At 38.8% G+C, this 26,462-nt stretch overlaps 1 protein-coding gene across 9 annotated transcripts in view; it reads left to right on the top strand.

Moving 5' to 3' along the window:
- Positions 1 to 26,462, top strand: part of MOCOS (molybdenum cofactor sulfurase) — an 884,654-nt gene that overhangs the window by 814,889 nt on the left and 43,303 nt on the right. For all 9 annotated transcript variants that reach the window (XR_013947686.1, XM_080583044.1, XM_080583048.1 and 6 more), the window contains one exon: positions 15,737 to 15,936. Coding sequence is in view for 8 of the 9 variants with exons in the window: in XM_080583044.1 (XP_080439170.1) it covers positions 15,737 to 15,936 (200 nt within the window). In the remaining variant the exon portion in view is untranslated. The remainder of the gene's footprint in view (positions 1 to 15,736; positions 15,937 to 26,462) is intronic.

Here is a 26,462-nt window from a genome sequence, read left to right as displayed (position 1 = left end):
AAATAAAATAAATCAGATGGGGCACATTCAGTTAGGATGGCAGAATTTCAGAACATTTTGAAAAGGTGGGTCCTCGTCTCAGCAACATGTAGAGTATTGAAAGATGTTCTTGCTGATTACTGCGGGAGAGCTTTACAGCTGCGGAGGATCCTGTCAGCTTTAATAAGCTCTGAATACATTACTGATGAACCTGACTTACAAGCAGCTGATGTTAAGCTGCCTGATGCCCTTGACACACACATTTGTCTCTTCTGTATGCATAGATCAAGGGAAAAAATCTGTGGAGGAAACTTAGTGAAGTCAAAAAGCAAAAGTAGCAGAGAAATATAGTAATGCGTTTAGCTTCTGTCTTACAGAATGTCTTTGGATAAAATTATAAACAAATCATATATATTCAATTTCCGTATTATCCATAAAGAGTAGTGGATATGAGGGAAGAGGAAGAGCTGGCTAAGATGTGGGAAACAATCTATGATGTTGGAACTCATCATATGTTACAAGCAAATGCAGGTATGAGTTGGGTCAAAGTTTGGTTGGTTGCAGAAGAAAATGAAGACTGTGATTGCTGTCTGGCTGTTGAACAAAGCAAGCTTTCAAGATTCAACTTTTAGTCAGAAATAATCAACATGCTGTCTTGCTTCCAACACATCTTGTTATCTGCTTTGATAGAGAAGGATCTAGGGGTTTGCAGTAAATCACATACTGAACTTGACAACATCATTGTGGTAAAGAAAGGGAAAAAGGACCGTAACAAGTATATATGACAAGACCTGCATTGTCAAGGCCTCAAAAAGTAAACTTTTTTTTTTTTTGGATTTATTGATTGATTGATTTGACCTAATGGATGAGCCAAGCCTGGGCAGGACCATAAAGTTGTAATGTTTCTGACCATTTAAATTGTAATACCTTCCTTTTACCTTTACTGTTCTGTGTTTAAGACAGACAAAGTGTTCCAACTTTGCCATTTCCATTATCCTACAAAAATCATAACATGAGTATATTAATCATCTCTTGAAAGTTTAGAGACTGAGAAGGAAAGAAGGGCTTGAGCCAACATTTATTTATCTATCTATTTATTCTCAAGTTTTATGAGGGGTGTCTTATTCCTGTGAAACATATGTCTTGAGATGGCATGTGAGACAGCAGAACTCTCTGGGCTGCTAGAGAGTCTCTCAAGGGCAAAAGCTAGGTTTTCTATAACTTTTCACGACATGTGAAGGTTGTGATGTTAGAGTAGTTAGGAAGAATTAAAAATAATAATAACGGTAGAACACAGTATGGTTAGAAAGAATACAGAGAGAGAGCTACGCCATGTGCTAAGCCTCCTCATACACTGTCAAGAGAGCATGATCTTAAAAGTAGGTGAGAAAACAAGAAAAAGCAAAATTGGTGACCAGTGCAAAAGAACTGCCAGAACAGTTCTAGACCATTGAACTTGCAGCAATGTGCCGGACTTGTTATGTAGCTATCAGTACTCTTCTGTCACTCCTAGGGAGCTCAAGTTGACTGCCTGGCATGGCCAGAAATACCAGCTTATCCTGCATCTCCCTGATCTCTCTTTATTGTTGTATTGATGCCTTCTTATTAGAGAAAGCTCTCCAGTGGGTGTCATAGTGGCAAATATAATGAATAGAAAACATGAAGAGATGCAATGTCACCATCCGGTCTAACTTTATCTGATAAATGCTTCATCTGAGAGCATGGTGCCACTTCAGGACACCCTAAAATAGAATGACACGCCGAGGTTGATGGGCTAGCAGTTTCCTTTTTGTCTCAATGATTTAGTAAAATTCCTGTGTTGAAAACTGCTCAGTAAATTCAAACCATCGCAGTAAACATGGAAGATGTTCTTGAACTCTTAAAAATGATTGCAGAGGTCCTTGGAAAATTGCACTGAGTTCCAGTAAAAGATTTTGTGAGTTGGAACCCACACAATATTGTTGTATTGTTACTTTGTTCATAAAATGAAGCAGGACAAATCCTTTGCATATTGCTTTTCCCTTATATCTTGCGATATGCAAGAAGGTAGACGAGTTTCAAGGAGGTAAATGAATATGCTAGTTCTGCACGAAATGCACTCACATGAATATCTGATACCTGCAGTGTTTAAATGCATTCCTATGCATTTAAATTCACACTTAATAATTATCAAATTTTTCCTCTTGGGTTTGCAGTCAAATGTTTGAACAGTTTGATTAATCACTGCAGTCCTAATTGGTCTGAAGCTAGCTGCTGGTTTGAATTAAGTGTCTTAGATTTTTAAAGAACTACCACAGTAGGGTGATACGGTTCCTGTAGGATCATCTTGTATAGAGTTAAGACCACCAGAGGTCTTGTCAGACCAGAAAGATTGATTCTAAAAATATTAGAAGCATGAACAGCCTGAAATAGTCCCTCTAGGTTAGTTCAATTCAAAAGAGAATAACTATTTCATAAAGCCACCTAATAAATGAAATAGGCTAAATAATAATCTTTAAAATGACTGAGTCATTTAAACTGCGAAACAGGGCTCTCGACTGCTTGGTTAAGAGGCTAAGCCCGGGCAAGGTTATCTAAGATGGAGTCTCACGTGTGATGGAAGATATTCAATTTGTCTCATGTACTGATCTAAGCATCCTTCAAGATAGAAAAAAAGCAGTATTAGATGAACATTTATTGGTTGCAGATATTTTGAAATTACTTGGTTATTTTTTATTTTAGGAAGTTTTATAGACATAGGAGGCTAATCACAATTTTTTTAAGGGTACGAGTCAATTGCTTCTTTCTAAGTGATAAATAATACCATGAGAACTGTCATGTTCACATTCTGTGAATGGTTATAAGGTACTGAAATGTGCTAAAGACTCCATAGCTGTATAAACTAGGAGAACTGAGTGTCGGTATCCAGTATATGCTCTGACTAACAGTACCTGTTGTTAATATTTCAGACTGCCTCAGGAAGTGTCTTGGCTAATTGTAAATATCCAGTGATATTATTAATTTGGATCTTTTGGTATTAGACTGTTGGGTAAATGAAAATTTTAAAAACGTATCTTAACAGTAAGTTTTTGTAATTCAATAAATTTGCTTTTGCATAAAAGCCGAGGTAATAAAAAAGATTCTTTGCTTTATGTTATGAAATTTGCATCTCATGTTGTGCAGCATCTCTGTGCAGCAAAAGGTCATGCAGCTAAGCCTGTGTCAACCTTCTTTGCTGACAGTAATAACACTCGGTGTCTGTTAGGCGTAGTAGCCATATACATTTATGGTTCATTTCTAAAGATCATCATTTCATAATGCTTTAAATATGAAGCTCTTTTCATGGCCATACTTTTCATTTATAGTAGTAGGACTGCACTTTTCATTGGTGGGGCAAGAATGAAAAAGAAAGTAGCAAGGATTATCTGTGTTTATTTCCTTAAATTCATTTGTTCTGTAGTAGAGCCCAATCTATACTCTGCATATTTGCATTTATCAAAAAATAAAAGGGACCTTTTTCTGCATTCTAGATGTCTTTGGCAAATACGATGCATCAAAAAAGAAAGAACTGTATAGCAGAAAACACTAAACAGACAGAAAATGTAATAGGACCTGTATTTCCAAGTTTTCCCTTCAGTATCCCTGAGGGTGATCTGTAACATCTTAAATATTGTTGACCAGCCTGAGTGGATTTCATAGAACAGCCTGACTAGCAGTATCCCATCGTACCATATAGTAATATAGTGTCAGGACGTACCAAAAAACATTCCAAAACTTGAGAGCTCCAAGGAAACCAGGGAAGTGAAATGTGTTGTCTTATTGTTATATCTGGTGACAAACTAAAGTTTGAAGCCTCTCAAGGGAAGAGAGAAGTGAGTCTGTGACCCCCATGCCCCTCATCGGGGCGGTAGCTTCACCCCTGCTTGGTGGGACGGGAATGGCTGCCATCTTGTCTTCTCTTCCTCACTGGAAAGGGAAGTTCTTGAATGATGCCTCGATCTGGACCCTCCTTTCTATAGCCTTGCTGTTGTTAAAAATATCCTGAATGGAAACAATGGAGGAAATGCTTGTATTTAAGCCATTTCTAATGTGTTCACACCATACCGGGGAAGGCCCCCACTTGACATACCAGCAGCAGCCCACACTTTTTCCCTGGCTCCTGCCGAGCTGAGGTGTAAGGAGTCACTGTGCCAGAAGGCCAGGCTTTCCTGAGGGCCTACGGCCTGCCTTCTCCTCCTTGTCAGCGCTCCCCTCAGAGTTTTTGTCCTTCACTGATGCCTGCCTTGGCTCAGTGTTTTCTTTTAACCCTGTCTGCAGTAATTCTGCCTTCAGAGGCAGTTCCCCAGTTGGCTGCAGATCTTGATTTACAACGAGACAGCAAGTGGTACACATAAGAATTACTCATGTCTTGAAATACTTCAGCTCTTCTGAGCTGAGTCTGAAGCACGGATTCTGAGTGATTTATGGTGTTACAGTTTATCACAGCTGATGTAATACCAAGAGTGGCTAATTCTTTATGAAGAACACTATTCACAGTCTTTGGACAGAAGCAAAAACTAAAATAAATTACTTTATAATATTCATATTTTCTGCCTCAGGTTTCTCTTCATCTTCTTTGTAGCATCTGCACACTAAACTTGCAATTGATTAAAATACCTACCCTGTTCTTACAGAATTACATTGTCCACTCTTTTTCTAGCACACTGTGTTATTATTTATCAACCCACTTGGAGAGCACACAGCATTTTAGGTGCAGTGGATTTCAGAAGCTCATAGGAATGAGCAATGTGATGACAACCTGTCAAAAGTTAATTGATGCTAGCTAACGCTGTAGGACATTCTCCTTATAAAAGCAGAGGTGCAGGCTCACAGAGGTTATTGCTGAGTGTCCCACAGCAGTGGCTGTGCTTTAAGAAGCACTGGCATCTCACTTTTCTTGAACAAACCCTTGAGAAGTGAGGTTGGGACTGTAACATCATTGCTCAAATCTGTTGAGTGTGCAAAGTTATGGCAAAGTAACCATTTTTCTCAGTTTTTCCTTTCACGATCTGTGAAATGTTATGCGTGTTCACACATCTCACTATCTCACAAACCTTGCCAATAAACTTCAAGAGATCTGAACGAGCCTGGCAAAAAAAAATGATCACATAAACAAAATTGTACCACCAGCTCACCCTCTGGTCCCCACAAGAACAGCGAGTGATGTGAAGAGGAATTAGTGCTGTGACCTGGGGGTGAGTTGACAGAAGTGGCAGTAAAAAATTAAAGAATTCAGAGTTTCTTGAACTGCTTAGCTCATGATGTTAATCCAGATATTTATTAAAACAGCATTTGCCTGTTCAAAAAGCTTCAGGCAGGTCTTGATATGATTCAGTTTAGGATGAGGCCCAAGAATCCTCGGAGCTTTTCAATATTGACTATGTGCTTCCTGATGATTAAGGCATCTAATCATGAGAATGTCAAAGCAGTTTTTAGAATTTGTTGTAGCTGTTGTATGGCCTCTATTTCATGAATGACATTGTCTGTTTCCTCCATGGTAGTTATTATTGTAATAACATTACACAGCAGAGACCTAGTCTGAAAATGCCAAATAGAAGGCAAAGCATCAGAAAATAATTAACAGGAAAAAATCCAAAATTTCATTAAGGAAAAGCTTGATATATTAATAATAAAGGCTAGAGGTTATTTTGCCGACTTTAAATATTTCTGACGGTTACAGATACAAAATGGAAAAAAAAGAATATATTTTTTCCTTACTTCATCACTAGTGAAAATCATACCTTAGAATTTGTTGACTGGGAATTTTTCTGTGTATAATTTCTTGCTTTAATTAAATAAACTTGTGGTATTTCCTGTATTACTGTGATGGGTGAGCTCTGAGGAGCCGAAGTGTGGGATGCAAATCTGCACAAGAGCAGACATATAGCATCTGCACTCCTTCCTACACTGGCAGCCACAGCCCCGCACTGGAGATTGCCACAGCAAAAGAGGGAAGATGTCCAACCAATGTTATCAGACAGGGAAAATGTGGAATGGAAATCAATATGCTGCCTTGGGCATCAAAGTGTTTCACCCACAAAGAGATTCCAGAAATGTGATGTTAAAAGGATCACTAATGTAAAACCTGTAGGAAGGTAAGAGTCAAACCAGTAGGATAGTTTGAGCACATGATGACCCATACTTCTTCACCTAATGCAGGCATGGTGCGCTTTGAAACAGAACTGATTTGTATCCCAGCAAGGCTTTTGATTGGGATCTGCCATCTTAGGAAGAAAAAGACAGAAGCTGGCTGGGTTTCTGGACTATTGTAAAGAGTTGTTTTGACACAGAGCAAGATATTTCCTCCTATGAAAATACATTTTGTCATTTCTTTATATTCAGCTTAATTTTGATGCAAGCTGTTTGTCTCTGTTGGTCTGCAGCTCCCCTCAGGAGAAAAAAAAATCAAAAAACAAAACTGCTGGGCCATTAGAAATTCATGACACCTTCAAGCAGTGCTGGTGACTGGGTCTTCTAGAACAGTTATCTGAGGGAACAATTGCATTAAGCTGCGGACCTGATGGTACCATAGCTTCTGGCTGAGCACAAGATGAGAAAACTCTTCCTCCTACCACGTTCAAGTGAATAGAAAGTTGTGGCTGACTCAAGTAAATAAGTAGATACTATTTCATGTGAAGTCAGTGCTGAATTAGTCTTATTGGCCTTAAAACATACAACTCACTGCCCCATCTTATGTTTTCTAAATCCCCAAGACTGTAGCCTTGCCTTATATTAGCAGTCCAGATGTTTAGTGTTGAAAACATCCGGCGAGAAGCAGTAGTAAAGCTTGCTTCTGCTGACTTCAAGGAATTTTGTGTAGCAGGCTCCATTAAGCAAAGGACAGAGCCACTTTTATAATACAACAGAAAACAGGCCTGTATGCTACATTCAACGGCTACCAGCAGAATTTATGTGCTTTTATAGTACAAGCTTCTTTTGCACTTCATCCTTAAGATGACGATCACATGCACATGTTGTTCTATTGGACTGAGAAAAACCTTGGGATATAAAGCCTTTAGAGGTAAAGCACAAGTGTCGCATAAATCAGTGCTTTCAGGGATGGTTCTGTCGTTCTCACCAAAACCTCTGTGGGCTCATGTCATCCAGCACGCTGGAGATCTAGTTTGAATGTGGCTTCCATGAGGTGTGCTAAACACTCTGCCTTTTTAAGAAAGCCTCCCCAGTCCTCTCATCTTTTATGTTGCTGGCTTTTTGGTTTGAAAAGTTACCCTGAAATGATTTCATCTGCTGAGAGTATAGCTTAGGCTCACAGAAGGGGGGAATAAAATGGACACCCCCCCCGCCACACACACGCGCACACACTCAAAAAAGTAATCTCATAACAAAAGCGAACAGTAAATCAAATGTCTCTTACCTGGAGCAGATTTGAATTATTAGTTTGCAGTCTAACAAGCAGTTAACTCAAATTGAATTGTACCTGTAATTAAAACAGACTAAAAGCAAGCCACCCAGCTGGCATGTACATCTCCTCTCCCATACTACTCCGAAGAAATTTATTTAAAAAGGAAAAATATTCCTCATTATGATGAATATGCTTGAAAATGAGGAGCTGTTTCTTTCAGAATGTTCTGCTCATTTTATTTGGAACAAAGACTTCTAGCTTCCCTTACCATATAAAAACAGAGCATGAATTAGCTGCTTGAAAGAAGTGGGAGATGGGGCATCAAAGAGCCTTCTGTTCATTAAGATAAACACCGAAAATGTGTTTCATGTTTGGTTTCAGAATAACATTCTGAATAGAGGATTAAGCAGTTGCGTCCTACAGTCTTAAACTATTGAGATGGTGTGGGAGAAGGAGGAGAATAAAAGGATTTAAGCTATTATGCAAAGAATTAGTGTTGAGAGAGTGAAAGGTCCCCTTATTACTCATTGAATTCTCCATGGATTTAGTAGTGTTGAAAGTGTAATATGGCTCTCCATTTTGGATGCACTGTAAGTATGTGACTGAGTTACAAGAGTCCATCTAAAATTTCAGCTTGGACACTGATTTTGCAAGAAAGACAATAGTTTCATAGCTAAAATTTAATTTTTCTGTGATCTTTTTGTTACATTATAATTTCAGGAAAAGAGAAAAAACCCTGCTATAATATCTGCATGGTAAAATAAAGGGTTTTTATGGAAACAAGATCATAGAATCATAGAATAGTTTGGGTTGGAAGGGACCTAAAAGATCATGAGGTTCCAACCCCCTGCCATGGGCAGGGACACCTCCCACCAGACCAGGTTGCCCAAAGCCCCATCCAGCCTGGCCTTGAGCACCTCCAGGGATGGGGCATCCACAGCTTCTCTGGGAAACCTGTGCCAGTGCCTCACCACCCTCTGAGTGAAGAATTTCTTCCTTATATCTAATGTAAACCTACCCTTTTTCAGTTTACGCCATTACCCCTTGTCCTGTTACTACACTCCCCGATAAAGTCTGTACCTGTGTAAGGCTCTCTTCTCCAGGCTGAACAAGCCCAACTCCCTCAGCCTGTCTCCACAGCAGAGGTGCTCCAGCCCTCTGACCATCCTCATGGCCCTCCTCTGGAATTGCTCCAACAGGCCCATGTCCTTCTTGTGCTGAGGGCCCCAGAGCTGAGTACAATGCTCCAGGTAGGGTCTCAGTCACAAGGGGTGGAGTAGAGGGGGAGAATTGCCTCCTTTTGACCTGCCAGCTACATCTGGGGACACAGATTTTTCCCTTCTTGCTCACAGTGCAGTCACCTCAGTTGCAGAAGTGGTCATGATCCACCCCACTTTGCACTCCTGAAATCAATTTTTATTACACATATTTTATAGAGCAAGTTGATTGGACTGTTCCTGTGAGTCAGTGTGAATAAGGGTTTTGCAATCTGTCCAGGCCTTATACATTTTCTGTGAGGGTGAATGATGGATGGTTTTATGAATTTGCTGATACGCCAGTTATAGTGTTTTATGTTGAGTTTTAATGAACTAAATTTGCTAACTGTTATGACCAATATTGAAATGGTGTTAAATTAGAAGAGCTCATTTCTGTTGACTCCAAGGAAATGTCAATGTATCCATTTTAATTTTTAAGTTCCATCAGGGGCTTTTATGTCCTTAGTATGTTTACAAAAGTAATTTTTAGTTGCTGTTAGCCCATCTGTAAGCTCATTGTCATGTATTTTTGTTTCTATATTCTGTTTATTTAATCCATCAATAGTGTCTGCTTAGAAGTTACATTTGTTATTGTTGTTGTTCATATATCTTTTCCCTAGGCATCTGCTACTCCTCACTCTGAGAGACAGGTGGTAGCTAGATTTGGCCTGACCTAGGACAGCTGTTCTCATAGTTCAGAAAAAAAAAATCAGGAATGTGTATAATTAATAGTTTTATTAACGGATGTAGAAGCTCTACTAAAAAACAAGTGATCAAGGTTTCTTAAGTTTCTTGATATTTGGTTATTATTTACTCTTATAGTGCTGTATTTATCACATTTCAGGGTTGCACTTTGAGTGTAGGGGGTTGGTTCATCATACGGGTATTTAATTTTCCAGTTTGCAGTGTTCTGTTTGAAATGGGATTGCTGAAAAACAGCAGTGGTTAGAATATATTGTTTAATACGGTTTTAAGCCAAAGCACTCAAATTTGCAAAGGAGATATATGAAACTACCATTCCCAAGTTCATCCTCAAGCAATGTTTTCTGGGAGAATAACGCTAAATAGGTGACAGACTTCAGGCAGAGACATTCAGTGCTACACATAAAAGAACACCAAAAAAAAGGCTCAGAAATGAATCTTGATGTACGCTTCTTGGAGGAAGGGGAGGAAGTAGTCCAAATGCTTGACAGGATTTGCAGGTTCCATGGCTTCATTAGCACACTGACTCATGGGTCCCACATGGTGATCTGTCTTGTTTGGGATTTATTAGGAGGTGGCTACATCTTTGTTTCACTCCCTGCTCGTTGGTTTGATGAGATTTCAGCTCATCATTTCTCTGCCTCATTGCTATCTGTTAGGTTATGCTGAAGAATAATGAATCACGCTGATCTCTTTCTTATCCAAAGATATATGTGAGTTTGGATGTACTGGAATAACAGAGAATTTGTTCACTTAAGCTTCAACTGTGTTTTTTTTTTTCCCAGTAAGTTAGAAAAATAACAGTATATGTGATTTATGGTTCCCTTCTTCTTTATCTCCAGTATTTAATTTCTCATAATAAGAGAGAAATGTATTTGGATGCAGATCACAGAGGTTCCTGAGTGCAGCTTGAAAACTCTTAAGCACCAGAGCTTTCATTCTAGAGGCTCAATTTCAGTCTCTGCTTTATCTTAATCTCTGTATTCAAAATCTTTTACAGATGTTGACATATGCCTGTCTGTCTACTGGTCTTTCAGGAAGAACTAACATTTGAACACTGGAGCTACTGAAATTCTGGTTGTTTCAGAGAGGAGATTGTTTGCCATTTTGTAATGTATGCCATTACATGTTTGCCACTTACATAATGCAAAACAAGGGCTATACTAACTCAAAAGCATTCTACACTGAATACTTAGTGGACATCTGTATCTCATATTTCTCTGATTGGATAAAATGACATAGATAAATTTCCACTGGAAAAATAAAATCTTACTCTATTTTGAAGATAATAAACAGATAATAAGACAGAGGCCATACAAATACAAGAATTTATCAGCAGAAACCAGGCAGTGGGTTTAGAGTACCTTGGTGCCGATCATGCATCTTGCACAGCTTGAATGCACTGTTCTTACCCACTTGTAAATGAGTGGTAACTCGCTCGTCTCTTCCTGAGAATTAAACTGTCCCACAGTCTCTGTAAAAGGAGTATGCACACATGCAACTACTATGAAAAGGCTGACATAGTAAATTTATCTGTGGGTTATCCAGTAATAGGTTGCTCATGTATGCATACCCAAAAATTTAGGGAACAACATTCTCTCTCAGTCGATTTCGTTGCTTTGCAAACTTGCTGCTCATCACTGCTGGATGGATGGGAGCTTACAGTGTGTAAGGGTGACAGGAAAACAGCTCAATAGAGGAAGCAAGCAGGAATTCCTATCGACTTCCATGTTTTGTGCCATATTTGCTTGGAAATAAAATGGTAACTGTTTCCCTGCTGTGAATACTGGGAATTTATTTAGGTATAATAGTTTGTTGCACTGAACAGGGAACAGAACTTTTACTGCTCTGCACATGTTCTTGTTTCTGAACGAAATATAATATTCTTTGGATTTCTTTCCTGGGGCTTCAAATACTTTCACTATAAGCTAGAATTAATCCTTTTTGGGGTGTTAGGCCTCACCTTGAGCTCTGAGTTGTGGCTAGCAGGTCTACTGACATGCCACTACTGAATTCGGGGTATCACACAGATGTCAGCTACATGAATGAGACCTGGGGACTTCTCCTTTTGGGTTTGTCCAGGTTAAAAAAAAAAAAAGTGAGGAAAAGCAATTTAATAGGTTCTTGTCTCCTGTCTTGCTGAGTTTTGACCAAGTAGATCCTCAGCAGTTGCCACACTTGGCCATTTCCAAGAAATAGGGCTTTACTGATTTGAATGAACTGACCTGGCTTCAGAATATAATAGCAACAGATCCTTGGGCAGCGCCTCTAAAGTCATGCAACTCCAAAAGAAATATATATTATATCTGTTCTCTGATTGTAATTAGAAGAAAGGGAACATTTTTATTTGCCTTCTAAAAAGGGCCAAAAGCTTTCATAGGCAGCAAGCTCTGGTGAAAAGTCCACCAAGGTGGTAATGAAGACACATTAGTATAGGTGTATTTCTGATCAGGATCCCAGGGAGTAAATCCATATGAAGAAGTACAGTCTATGAAAAAAGCACGATGAGCACCAGCAACTATTATGTGCTCTCCACAAATAACTAACACCTGCTACACTAGTACTTGTGACTAGCTAACATGAGAATTATCCCACAGTGTGCAAAAATGTGCACCATCATGCAGAAGAGGGTCACTGGTGCTCTGAATTTTCCATACTGGAACAGTATCAGTTTCTGTAACAGTACCTAAACTGAAGTGCAAGATGGGACCCTAGGGCTGAGATGGCGCTAACCTCTCAGGATGCTGTAGTGTGCAAGTGTGCATCAGTAATATGACGTTTAACAACATCTTTGTAGGTTAAGTACAGTACTTTGGCAAGGAGATTTGCACGCAAAAGTGAAAGCTTTCTTTTTCAATCTCTTCTGCTCAATAATTTGCCGCTGCAAAAGTATATGGTGTTCATTGTGGCAACAAATGGTGTGTAAACTGATGTGTGAACTAGGAGAAGAATTAATGATACAATTGTGTCTGGCTTGATATAAATTCAGAACATACACACAGGAACAAAGTAATAAGAGGCATATTAATCCATAGAAATGAAGGAGTTTCTATTTATGCAGGGAAGCCCTGACAGTTATACAGTAGGAAGAAGCCATTAATAAGTGCAAATTGTGCACTGTGAGCATCCATGATGCTGGACGTGTCACTAAACACATAAATACAGTAAGTAATATTAGATAGACTTCATCTGGTGTCCTTTAGGCTACATCAGATTCATTCTGATCCAAAATAACAAGCACATTAATTGTTCCTCACTTAAAGTTATTTTTAGGAGCAACTAGATGCACTTCATCCTAATGAAACAATGCAGCGTTAAAGGGTAGCATCCATAAAGTGACAGGGAGTCAGGGCACTTGAGTCCTTCCCAGCACCTTCTCAAGTTGAAGTTCTGATGGATTTTCCAAGATGTAAGTCTTCCAAAAGGCTTAAGGTGTGCTTCTGCTTTTAGCCCCAAAACAGGCAGTTAGGGAAGATTCTCCAAGTATTCTCCAAGAGCTAGAGCATTGGGTATAAGGACAGATTTCTGTATAGACAGGAGACAAAATGCAGGAATGCAGTGTGCTAATTGATGTCAAGTCAACCATAATATTATCTTCTCGTTTACCTCAGACAGGCTCAGTCAAGCAATGAGTTTAACTTTTGTCACCCCAAATGTGAGACTATATGCAATAATGCAAGTCCTTAGATCATGTTAGAGGCCAAAGATTTGTTCTGATATTTTTTATTTTCTCTCCTCTTTATTCTTTTCCCTAGTGGGTAGAGGGAGATGAGATAAGCACACAGGATTTATGCAGGAGACGGTACAGATCATTTTGTTTAGCAAAATAAAAATAAATCACAACTATTTTCCGAATACACCCTTTTTTTTTTTTTTTCTGCCAGAACAAACTTCATATTGCTGGCATTTGTTTCACAGGGTTTTTGACATCAGACCTAATCACAACCTATTCTGCTGCTTAAAAATATGGGACCCTGGCAACACTGCTTCCTCTCTCCAATCATGGGGCAGCAAAGCAACTGCAGGGTATTGCATTTGGATTTGTCAGAATAAATAATGAAGAGGCTCATCAGCCTCTCACTAATGAACAAGGAAATGTGATTAAGCAACTTTAAAAGAGAATGGCTGAAAACAATATAGAAATGATAGCAGGATGATTGCTGTGAATGAGAGACTGAAATTTCTGAATAAGAGATTTCTTCAACATGACACGACGACAGTAGTTTAATCTTCCATTAAAAGATTCCTGCCAATTTGGAAAAGCTCTGAATCAGGAGATTACAGACATCACAGAAGCTGACAAGGCAGTCACTTCTCTTAAGACAGCTACTTTCTGGCAATTGCTGAGAAATAGTCATTTTTTAAATTTCAATACTCTTAACTTCTACCAAACAATGACTAGAACATCTCTTACTAGGCAATCTTCTCAAAGACTCGGAAAATACAAACTGTCTTTTGGACCAAAGTGTTCTAGAGATGCCTGCCAAGTTTACTGTGGCTAACATCTAGAAATTGTACTGATTAGCTTCTGGCAACATTCCTTGAAAGTGCTTCATATGTTAGAATCTCATTAAATACCTTATTCCTCTTTATTATTCTTTAGCAACAAAAATATATCCTTCCACCTTGTATCTAATCTGTTTGTATGCTTTCACTGTCTGTTCTCCTTACTTATCTAAAGGAGATAGCACACAATATAGAAGCTTCAAGAAGAGTGAAATAACAGAAGTTTCTGTAATTCTTCTATATGTCAGCAGAAAGATATCTTTTTTTTTTCTTTCCTTTTTATACATCTATAAATGACTTTTACAAGTAAATATATAAAAGTCAACGACCAGATTTCTGTCCAAGGAAGAGGAATTATATCAGCCTGTAGAAGCTTCCAGAAATTCAGATACAAAAATGGTATTCTGATATAACAATTGTAAGCACATACGTTTGTGTGAGATTCATAGATATGCAGTTTAAAAAAGAAAGTAAAAGAAGATGTCAAGCATCTTTTTAAGTTTCAGAAATGTTCACATACCTCAAATGTGATACCATTACAGAAAATACTTTGGGTCTAAAGCTGAGGAAGAAAAACACTATTCTGCCTCACAAGGCTTTTGAAGAATTTTTTTTTTTTTTTTCACAAGATGTAGGGCTATCATACTGCAATATATAGTATGAGTAATGGAAACCACTTTGGGTTTTCAGCCAAAACTTCAACTGTCTTCAGTGGAGATTTGATTGTGTTTAAACGTTAGCTTTCCACGCATCTCCTTGTGTTGCTTAAAATATTTTGTTTCTTAAAATATATTGTCCTAATCTACTTATCTTCCATAAAGATGCAAATTCATTGGGTTTCAGTTTTTACTTGTACTTTTCTTGTTCCATGGACAAACTGCTGTCTGTTAAATCATGCTCTTATTCCTTGTTTTATATGGTATTTAGTATCATACCCAGTAGCTGGTCTCCTTTCAGTGGCTTATTCTAGTGAATATCGCAACCTGCTTCATTGGCTTATGTTTTAGCTTCCTGCAGAGAACTGAAATATCCCGGAGGCCATACATGAGCATAGTTCATCATCCTATGGTATATCCTCTGAGCACGAGAATGAGAAACCGTTTCGATAGGGGCATCTAACAGAAACACAACCTTCTCTCAGAAAGCAGAGATGTAGCAGAGGTCTCCATCTGCCAGGAAATCTGTGCAGTCCTCTTTTCCAAACTGCTCAGTGTAGCAAGAAAAAAAAAGCAAAGAACAACAACATATCCCCTCTTTATGCTTTTTTCCAGGCCAAGGTCTGTAAAAACTTCTCTGCAGAACTTCTCTCAAGCAAATAAATTGCATGGATGCAGTCTATGAGGTGTTCACAACATCCTCATTCTTTTTCTCCTGGGGGGAAAAAAAAAAAAAAAAAAAAGAACAGGCTTAGACGAATATTTCTTCAATATTCAAGTTAATTCCTTGTAGACTGAGACCTGTATTTCAGTATTTTATCATTTTATTTAGAATTTTAGTATTTTTATTTTATTTTAGACATAGCAGTTTGTTCTCTGTGGTGTGCTAGGATTGATGCCTCATTCCTATGATCTGCAGAGCCAAATCTGGAGCAAAACCTGTTTTTCGAATTAATTGTGCTAGAACATCTTAGTGTTATGTATAGACTGGAACTATCAATGCACATGAATCCATTTCAGTGTAACTTTAGATTCTCCAGTAGATTAATTGCAGGTAAATACTTGGTGTAACAGTACTTCTGAAGTTTCTGTATGAGGAAAGAAATATTTGGAAACTGTATCTTCACTTAAAGGAACCAAAACCTACCAATTTTGTGCTTCTTAGCTCCCAACTATACCATTCTGAAAAATCTACCTCTTTTTACTTTTCCATAAAAATAAGGTATCTGATATGTATGTGCACTTTTCTTTTGTAGGTGGAATGGAGAAAATAAAACAACACACCTTTGCATTAGCTCATTATACCTATAATGTGCTGTCTACCTTAAAATATGCCAATGGGGCACCTGTAGTACGTATTTACAGTGACACAGATTTCAACAATCCTGATGTCCAGGGTCCAATCATTAATTTCAACGTGCTCGATGAAAATGGAGAGGTGATCGGCTTTTCACAGGTATGTTTTTCTTTTGCCTTAATTGAGTGTTCTGCTTGTATCTTAAGCATATCTACAATGCGTTCTTTATCCTAAAGGAAGTATTTTCTCTGTCATAGTCCCTTCTGAGGTTTTGGTTTTCATTCTTCATTGTTCTGCACAATATTAACAAACTGTTTTTAAAGTTGTAGAGAGAGAATCCAATAAATAATGCTAGCATAATGCAAAGTTCTTGATAACCAAAGACAATCTCTTACAGATTTAATATTCTACGCATACAAAGTTTGAAAGTGGGCTGTTTTAACAGGATGTAAACAGACAAGGTAGTTTGGTTTCTTGTTGACTTCCTTCTTCAGAGTACTCAAAATTGGGAATGAAGGGCAGATCTAGAAAAGGTGATATAAGAGATTGCCTTGGGAGCTTTGATGTACAGATGAAATCATATCCCAAAGTATTGCAGTCACCCATGAAAGAGGATTTCACTTCTCCCTTTGGTTCTAAGAATTACATTCTTATAATATTCCTGAGCAAGCAACAAATTACCACTAGGTTATTTTTATTTAAAATTTGAATGTTCAGTGTAAGGACTATAAGTGAGATTCAAGCTCAAAAATTCCATTAATTCTGTATTTCACAGTAGCTGTCTCTAGTCTTTATCGATTTCTGAGTATCTGAATTATCTTCACTCTTTCTGAGTATCTGAGTATCAGATGTTCTGAGTATTGGCAACATTAAATTTTCTGAATCTTTTCCGCCTTTCAGCATCCTGTTTATCAGTGAGAAGCCGGCCATAATCATACATGACTGTGCATTTCAGGAAATGCAGGCAGTGGGTAACATAGGGTAACGTAGCTCACTTGCTCAACAACAGAAGCCAGAAAAGACACAGTGCTGTGGTTCAGCTTAATTATTCTGTTTATTGGCTGCCTATTGAATAAGTCCACAGGTCAAGTTCATGACCTTGATTTTTCAAAGCTGTCAATAACTGGCAGCAGCTATCTCAGCAACTGCCTTGCTCTGCCAGCTAGTTGCATAGGTGCATTGCTTTTGGAGGGAAACACAGAGAAACGTCTACGAGAACACACAGGAAGATGAATTTATACACAAGGAAGGACAGAGGTGAAACAGTTACTTGGCAGCCTGCCAATATGGAGTTGTGTAAATTTTTAAGGTACTTGCCACACTGATGAACGTGAGAAGGGCAAATGTATAGAGAAGCTCTTCTCCCTATACCTCTTTTAAAAATCACTGGGCTATGTTACCAATCTCAAAGATTCGTCAAGTTTTGTTTCCAAGAAGTCCACGTTTTAGGAGTCAATTAGTCATTTATACAGTCTTGAATATGCGTTACAATGTTTAGGAAAAAGCAGTGATGTTAACACCACTGAGTTAGTAAAACACTCTGCAAACACCCTGGTTTTGCTTCTGTTCCTTGGTTAAAACCAGTCTTTATTTGCACTTCTAATTTTCACCATTTTTCAGTAAAAATGGCCCCTGCCTGTTTCACTTTTTTAAACTCAACTGTACCCTCAAAGAAAAAATGATTTTATAGTCTTATGCCTCCATTGTGCCTGTTTGCTGCAGTGGCTGCTCATAAAAAGCTTCTTTATTGATCTGTATCATCTGGATTGCTCTATTCACCGCATTGTCATCATTTCTGGCACGAGTATATTGAATGAGGAACTGTAAAGTTTTCAAATACATACCAGTCACATCTGCAGTGCCTGCTAGATTACTTTGTTTAATTAAAATAATGTGCAATTTAACAACTTTTAGAAATTAACAAGCAACATCAGTATTAGTTCCAAAGCTGTACAATGTGTGATATATATAGTTGGCTTCTTTATGGAATTAAATTATTTTACAGACTTTTTACAGCAGTTATGGAGGAGAAAAATATTTGCTCCCTCTCTGTGATGACAAAGAAAACTCATACAATAGAGAGCAAGCTTCATCATACTGACAGTGTAATCTCATCTTCATTCATATCTGAGGCACTACTTGTATGCATGTCTAAAATTAGATAGGCTTATTCAAATCGAAGCTTAATCTAATACTTCTATTAAGTGTATAGAAATGAAATGGTGTACCCTAGTTTGATCATGTCCATGATCTGCATATTCACATGGATTCACTGGTCAGTCCAAGTGTCATAATGTCATCTAGTGGAGTTAGGAGAACACAGTTTCAGAAAACATTTTGGGGAATTTTTAATGAAGGGAAAATTGGATGACATTTCTATTTTACATACCTACTAGTGGATACCAACTAATGACTCCGATTGTATTTCTGCTCGTATATGAAAAGAGAAAAGACAGAATGTCCTATTCTTTTATGGATGATATCTCATCTATAATTAATTACTATAACCAGGCATCCAACCAATTCTGTTTGTCTTCCTGACAGGCAATTGTTATGTGCCTCATTGTAGAGAGCACAGTCACAGTGTGGCTGGACATCAGCGTCTGGTAGCCTGAAAAGGACAAGCTGACTAACTGATACCAGATAAAATACTATGCTGAGCTTTGGAGCAGTTTATTTTCCCGATACATTTAGTGTTGGCACAACCTCACCTGGAGTCCTGTGTGCAGTTCTGGGCTCCACGGCATAACAAGGACGTTAAGGTGCTTGAAAGTGGCCAGAGGAGGGCAAGACAGCCAGTGAAAGGTCTGGAAGGCCTGTCCTGTGAGGGGGGACGGTCAGACCGGGCATCAGGAAAATGTCCTTACCAGGAGGTGGTGAAACACTGGCACGGGCTCCTAGCGAGGCAGCTGATGCCCCAGGCCTGGCAGTGTTAGAGACTTTGGACAATGCCCTCATGGATGTGCTTTAACTGCTGGTGAGCCCTGAAGTGGTCAGGCGGTTGGACTCGATGACCTTTGTAGGCCCCTTCCAACCGGACTGTTCCATTCCATTCCATTCCATTCTGAACGTTTGAGATTGGCAAGAAATGCCTTAGAAGTACACAGTGTCTTCAGGGGATACAGAGCTTACATTTAAGCCTCAAGATTTACATAATTTGCATGATGCTCAGAAGTCTGAGCTAAGTCCAAGATATTTAGGATGTGAAAGGCATGCAGTGAAATACATGACATTTCGCAGTGCCACTAAAAACGAAAGCAGGGAAAAAATCATGTCCTTCATTTGTGTAGCATTTGGGAGGAAAGCTGTTCTTACTTACTACTATTATTGAAATCCATTTCTCACTGTTATCAGAGTATAGCTGACCCCAGTTAACATGACTGTGCCACTGAACACAAGCATGCTTGAATTACATACATGGGAACAACAGCACCAATAGGAAATAGGCGCAGTCTCAGATTCATCCTTGAATAAAATCTTCATTGCATCACTCAGGATCAAATGAAACCATTTCATTAAAGTGAGACACACAAATGAGACTATACCGTGATTGCAATCTCAGTGATGGCATTGTTTTTGACAGCCTCCTGTCCCAATATATATGACACAGAACACCTAGATGTTAAGAAGGGGTAAGGTGGGAGTGAAATAATTAGGGAGGTTGAATTGTTAGTAGTTTTTCTTTCAAATGGCTCTTTGTGATTGCTATCACTGAAGGCTGTCAAAAGGCTATCACTGTTTTAGAGTATTATATCTGAAAGAACTTGCTTTGAATACTATATGTATCGTTGGTTTAATGGACAGTTTCATTACTGGTTTAGTTTTTTCCTCTAAATGGTAATTGAAACAATTGAAGAAGAGGGACTGGGAGGCTTCAAACACTCAAAAGCTCTGTGCTTTTTTTTTTTTCTTCAAATTTTTCATGAAGAAACATTTCCTTATCTAGGGATAAAACTACTAAAGTTCTGAAATCTCTATAAGCCTCTTGTCTTTTGACACTGAAACTACATTAAATTTCCTTCTTTGATCTGCACCAAATATTTCCCATTAAAATGATTTCCTCCAATAAACATCTGTCTCTGTAGACTAGTATTTGTAGTAATTTATTCTTGAAATGAGGTGGGAAGATATCTGCATTCTTTTAATGCGGGCTGCCCATCCTCTGAAGTAGCACGTCTGTTGTTTTACGTTATGTGTTCATTTGCACTGCAGCACCAAAAAGGGCCAGTTATCAACAGGGGTTAAACTATAATGAATACATGTCAAGTTGAGGACATGAAGATGGCCTTTTTACCAAACAGCTTCATCATGTATACTCACCAACTTATGAATGGATAATTCTCCTGCATTGTAGTTTTTGCTGTTAATGAAGTGTGGATAGGTGACAAGCTGGTGCTTTGGAAAGGTGATAAAATATAGAGGTAGAGACAAAGGACCTCCCTTAAGTCAGTGGTGCAGGATGGAAGCAACAGAGCTGACATTAAAGCAGCAAGCTGCCAATCTTCTCTTTCCTTGTAAAGCTTCCAGAATAAGAAGCAATTAGCCCTAGACATTAAAGGGATTTTATGATGTCATGAAAATGGGGTCATGTATATATTCAGCGCTGAGCTAATACTGAGACTCTTCGTGCAGCGAATCACCATTGGCTCATTTATTAATAGTGAATATTTGCAATCTTCAGCATATACAAATGTCATGTGCTTACACATCCCCAAGTCCTTTCAGCCTTTGAAACACTGTTTGACAGCGATGACTCAGCTTCAGTTTGCATCCTTCCCATCATATTTATCAAAGTCTTGCGTATTACTCCATGATGCGTGCAGAGGCTCCAGTCTGTTTTGACTGCTAAAAAGGAGATGGAACAGCTGTAAGGGAACAATATTGATTTGAAACAACAATCATGGACACGAAAAAGTGGATTTCTTACGAATCAGGTCAAAGTGTGAAGCCGTATGTTCCTTTTTATTTGCAGGTTTGAAAGAAAACACCACCTCTGCCATGAGGGGTATTTTATGATAATATTAAGTTTTCCTCCGTGTTCTCATAGGGAGGAGAGATCTGTTAAATGTTCTTTGTAAATTTAGTAGGTGGTTGCAGATTGATTTTAATAGCCTTTCACATTTCATTCTGTAAAGTCAGTTTGGGAGCTGGAAGAGTGGAAGGGGGTAAGGGCAGAGCTGGGCAGATGGAATTTCACCTAAAACATCTGTTGAGTTTTGTGCCGTGGAGGGCTCTTATCTACACTGCTGAGACATTTGTTTTCCTCTTGTTTTTTCCTGTGTGTAATGAGCTTAAAAAGTGACCAAACCATCATAGCTCTTCTTTTTCACACTACCTGCTTTGCCTGAAGCCAGAAGCTAAGCAGATGTATTTTGCAATGATTGCCTCACCTGCAAAAGTTTCCTTGGCATCCATACATGCCTGCCGTGCCTCCTAAAAATCCTGTCAGGAAGGGATTGAGCATCAGTCCATTAGCAGTCCCAGCCTTCTTGCCTGCCATCTCACTTGTGTTTGATAGACAAACTGCTATAACAGGAATCAGCTGCCAGAGACAGAGAATGTAAACACTTTGGTTTGCCTAGGGAAGGCTCTTCTGTACTGTTGCATATGGATGAGTTTTGCCTCTCAGGATTGAGAATCCTGCTCAACTAGATTATGATCAGCTTTGTCTAGGAGCTTGCATTAGCATGTCCTGGCTCACTCTCATCAGCCCAGATAGATTGAGGGGAGGGCTGGACTTTGAACTTACCTCTCTTTATCCATTTCTCAAGAAAACCCTATCAATGCTTCTCAGCGGATAACTTCCAGTGTGTGTCCCTTCAGTACAAATCTATAATACAATCTGATGACTGCTCTTTTTATGGCATCAGCCCACTGTCTCACCCACCTTTCTTCTATCTCCACCTTCCTTGAGTTAATGTTAGGGTAGATTCAATGACGGACATGTTTTTTTTTTTATGTCCTGCCTCTACTTTCTATCATCTTGAAGTGCAGATCAGGGTCGTCCATCAGAACACGTGGCCCCAGATCACTTAGACATAAGAACAGCCGCAGAGCATCTCACCATGGCACCATCTCTGCCCTCGTAGCGTCTTCCTTCCATTGTTCACATGCTAGGAGTATAAGAGGAGGGCAAAAACAGAACGAGACTCACACTAGAAACCTAAGCATTTATACTTTCTTTTTAGCCCCATTTATTCTTCTGTATCCAAATCATATTGTGGCAGCAAATTATCTTTTAAGTGACTTAGCAGCCAAGCCAAACTCATGCCTGTGATTTAAGAAGATGTAAAGGGGGCAAAACAGGTATTAGGACTGTAGGGACTGTGAGGGGGTACCACCATCACTGTGTGCTGGGATAGGATCATCCTAATCTGAACCTTTCCACAGCCTTAGGAACCAGTTTGTTCTGGAACTTAGCTATATTCACTACTACAAAATATATCCGAGTGATGAACCTAAATTTCCCACAAAGCAGCCGAAGTGTTTATTATTACAAGGATTGGGCAAAGAAAGAGAGACAAGTTTGGGCAGGAAAGCAAAAAAATAGGAGATTCCAGCCATCTGAGGCAGAGAAGATTTGGACAAGCAGTCAGAAATGGTGTTGTACAGGAGAGAGGTGACTTAGGGAAGAGACAGCAATATGAGCATGTAGAAGTTATTCTGTCTGTCTGCATTTAGACAGGCCTGCAAACAGAATTAATATGGGACAAAGTAGTGTGAGAGGATGGGAAATGCACGTAACAGTTGCTAAAGGTAAATAAATGATGTTTTAAAAGCCTGATTAACTGGACCTGCATCAGTAGCCAGGAACCTGACAATGTGCTGGTGATATCCCCTGCTTCTGCTATAGTCCTTCTGTGCCACCTTGAGGGATTCAATGCCTGTCTTTCCCACTTATAAAATTATCTCAGTAGCACTTCCTAACCTCTCAGAAATGGAGAGAAAATAAGTTAATACCCTCAGATGTAACGCGGCAGATAGATACATTTGTATGTAAGCACAGCTGGATGGATAGATATTCATATCATTACTTATTTTTACACAATAAAAGGAGCCAAGCAATACCCGAAGAGGGTAGATTTCCTGAAATACTGCACTTTGTGTCTTAGGCAGCACCCTCTGTTTCACTGGTGGACTGGGTGCACTGTGTTGTGCATCTGTTATATAGATACAGAATTAGAGCAATGAGAACATGGGCATTAGAGGAGTGGGGGGGGGGGGAATGGAAAAAAAAAAAAAAGGAGCTAGAGTATTACACATGAACAGAAAGCTGTGACACCAGGTCAGTTTGATCTGACTAGTGACTGGTGTCTGGTACGTCTGGACGTTCATACCACATCCCTGCAGGAGAAAGTGGGTTGCTGTTAAGCAAGGAGGAGAGACGCTTTTTACTGTATTTAATTTATGTGAAATAAGTCTTTGTAGGAAGTTATTAAGCAGGAGATCTTTGTTGCTCTTTAAAATTTAATCTTTTTTTTTTAATGTTTTTTCCTACTGTTACTTTTTACTTTCATATAAAAGAATCATTCAGGTTTGCAGCTTGGAGAGGTTCAGACTTTTTTCTTGGGGGCCAGAAAAAATGGAAATTCAGCATTTGTTAATTCCAGCTAAGAACGTCTGTGCAGAGATGGTCAGATGACCCTGAGTTAGCTACACTAATGCTCTCAGAAGCATATCCACTCATTATATTAATTCTGATGACTCAGGGAAAGAAAAGTGTTCTTAACAGGCCTAATGGGATTTTTGGCCATCTTCCCAATAGCTACCTAAAAAATTACTGGGGTGATTGCTCACTATTGATTTTCATTATGGATTTAGCCATTGATTTCAGGAAGCCAGGGGCAGCGGATGGACCAGAGCAATAGAATGCAAACAGGATTACAAGGAGAAAAAGATTGCTGTGAAGATTTGTGTTGAACCTCCACTAATTTCCTTGGTTCTAATTAGTTTCCAATTGTGCTGTGGATGTTTCCTATGCAGGGAGACAGCAGGGATGCAGTAAACCACATTGGCTTGTCGATATATGGCACCGTGTTACTTCAAACTGGCAAGAAATGCCAGTAAAATCTGGATCTTTGCTTATGTTTGTTTATAAGATAACAGTTATGTAGCACTGGGCACCCAAAGACAGCTCTTACAGCAAGGGGATCACGGTACCGGGGACATTTTCATTGATCTAGGTAGGGGATCACTGGCTGGTTGTAAGGAGATGCCACACTTGAGAGATTCAGTGTGGGAACTGCAAACCTAGTTAACAGATGATGTAGCTTGTCTTGTTGAGGAAGTCATGGCAGAGTAGTAGTCGAGTTGCTTTTTGTAATATGTCATTGCGGGGGATGAAGACGCTTGTGAGGTGGTATGCTTGAAATTGCGTCCTGTTAAGCTGCTCATCAGAGCTGGTCAAGGTTAGAAAGCTCCGTGAAAGCCTAGGCTGAAGATTTTGCCTGACACCACTTTCTCTGGAGTGTCCTTGCATGTTGCTAAGGAAACTGCAAAGGAGATAAAAGAAAGATGCTCATAGTTGTTCAGGTGACAGACTCTAAGATGAATGAGGGAGGCTAAGTATTTCCTCTGTAGTCACAGGGCTAAACTGTGGCTATAAACTGCAGACCTCATTACACAGGGGAGAAATGTGAAAAGAAACCCCATGGTAGCCGCTAGAGGACTGCAGTTTTGATGGCCTCAGCTGCATTCCTTTTTATCTAGATCTTGGTAAAAGCAAATCAGCTGCCTTTGAATGCATGCAGTGTCCAGTTACAGTCCATCATTGAATTTCTGAAGACAAGGAGAGCCTGGCTCCACCTTCCGTATTACCTTGCTTGCATCTTCCTGTCCTTGAAACCAGCAGATAAAATTATCGCATTGACAACAAAGTTACTGGAAAGTTAACATTTCCACTATCAGGGCACCAGGTTGGGCAATTTCAGTAAATTTCAGTTTCTCGGTCTAATACGCCACTGCCATTTGCCAAGCAGTTTTTGGTTGGAGTGAGTGATGAATGTGTGTAAAGTCAAGAGAGATTTACATCCACTCACCAATTAATTTTAACTATTGTCAACAACTAGGGATGCAATAAGCAACAGAGGATAAGCTTCATCAGCATTGTGGAAACCTGCCCAGGTAGAAATTATTTCCTTGAGATAGCAAAAAAATGCCTCTCTTGCAGTAAACCATGTTATTAAATAAGTTTAATGGTACTGTAACTCAGCTAAAATACTTTTCCCCCCTACTAAATCATTTGGAAACAAATGCTGATATATATATATATATATTTCTTTCTTTTTTTTTTTTTAATTCTGACCTACTTCTTATAAATTATATTAAACAAGATTAAGTATGCATTTGCATCAGCAACAACATTTCACAGTCAAATGCTGGATGACAGAAAGAGCTAGCTTACTTTCTTTCCAATTCCATGCCATGAATCAGTGAATTAATTTACCAGTGGATGTGGAGCATAGTGTCATGAAGCCCGTTTTATAAGCAACCATCAGTGGTGTGCAGTGAAATTCTTCTAATGAGCAAATGTGTCAGATAGACAAACTGCTCTGAAATTTGGTCATTGTAGAAAGTAGAATGAGAATTTCCAGCCCCAATTCCTGAAGGACAGTACCTGCCAGTACTGACTTTAAGATTATTTTTCTTCTGGACACTTCATGACCTATTATAAAAAGGTCCTTTATTCATAAAAATAATTCTTGCAATACTCGGTAAAATAACTTGCACATATAAGAAGTAGTTGCTTAAATAACAGCTACAGAATTTGATCTTACAGGAATGACTTCAGCAGGGATTCCTAAAGAATCCATCATTTTTGGTGAAAATCTTGGACTTAGTTGGTTAGAAGTAATGCAAAACTATGTGCTATTTGTAAATCTTTACTTAGTCTAGATCTACCTGCATTGACATCATTGTTCTCAGACTTATTTCAATGGAATCTGAAGCCAGAGAGAAGCTTATGCCCTGCAGCTGACCTCTGCAGAGCTCCTGAAGTGAATGGATGGCAGAAGTCAGTCGTTTAGTAAAGGCAGAAGAGTCACCAGTGCAGCAGTGTGACAGAGAACAGGAAATCAGAACATGTGAGAATCTCATTTCTGTCTGCCTTCTGAGTATGAATTAAAATACCAGCTATCCAACAGGAAACTGTTGTAGGGCGATGCATTAAAAATAAATAAATAAATAAAACTATCCCCGCCTCAATATTTTTAAAATAATAATAATAATAATAATAATAATAAAACCTAATAGTATTTATTAAATAGAGCACTATAAAATAAATAAATAAATAAATAAATAAATAAATAAATAAATAAATAAACAAGGTGTTTGGTCAATCCGGCAACACTAAAGGCTGACTTGCTGAGGATGGCAACTGTGCTTAAAAAATGAATTCTGTCTGAAAAAAAGAAGTACTTTAGAACATTTTTTTAGATGGACTTTATTCATGTGTGTTTATTAAACTCAAAGACCAAAGCCTGGAAGTGTGAAAAGCACCTTTTGCTTGTCAAAAGTCAGGGTGATCTGACATGAGAGGTGTTGGGGTGTGAAGCAGCCTGCAGGGCTTGGCCCGCTGTAGACAGCTTCAGAAAAAGTAATGAATACCAAGGGACTCTGAGGGACAGAAGAGACTCCAAGATGTTGTGATGGCTTAATTACCATGTCCTCACTGACTGAAATAGGTA

Source organism: Anser brachyrhynchus (genome assembly GCF_964034855.1).
Source record: "Anser brachyrhynchus genome assembly, chromosome: 2".
Classification (NCBI taxonomy): Eukaryota; Metazoa; Chordata; class Aves; order Anseriformes; family Anatidae; genus Anser; species Anser brachyrhynchus.
Note: the sequence above shows the minus strand (reverse complement) of the source record. Positions and strands in the feature narration are given on the sequence as shown.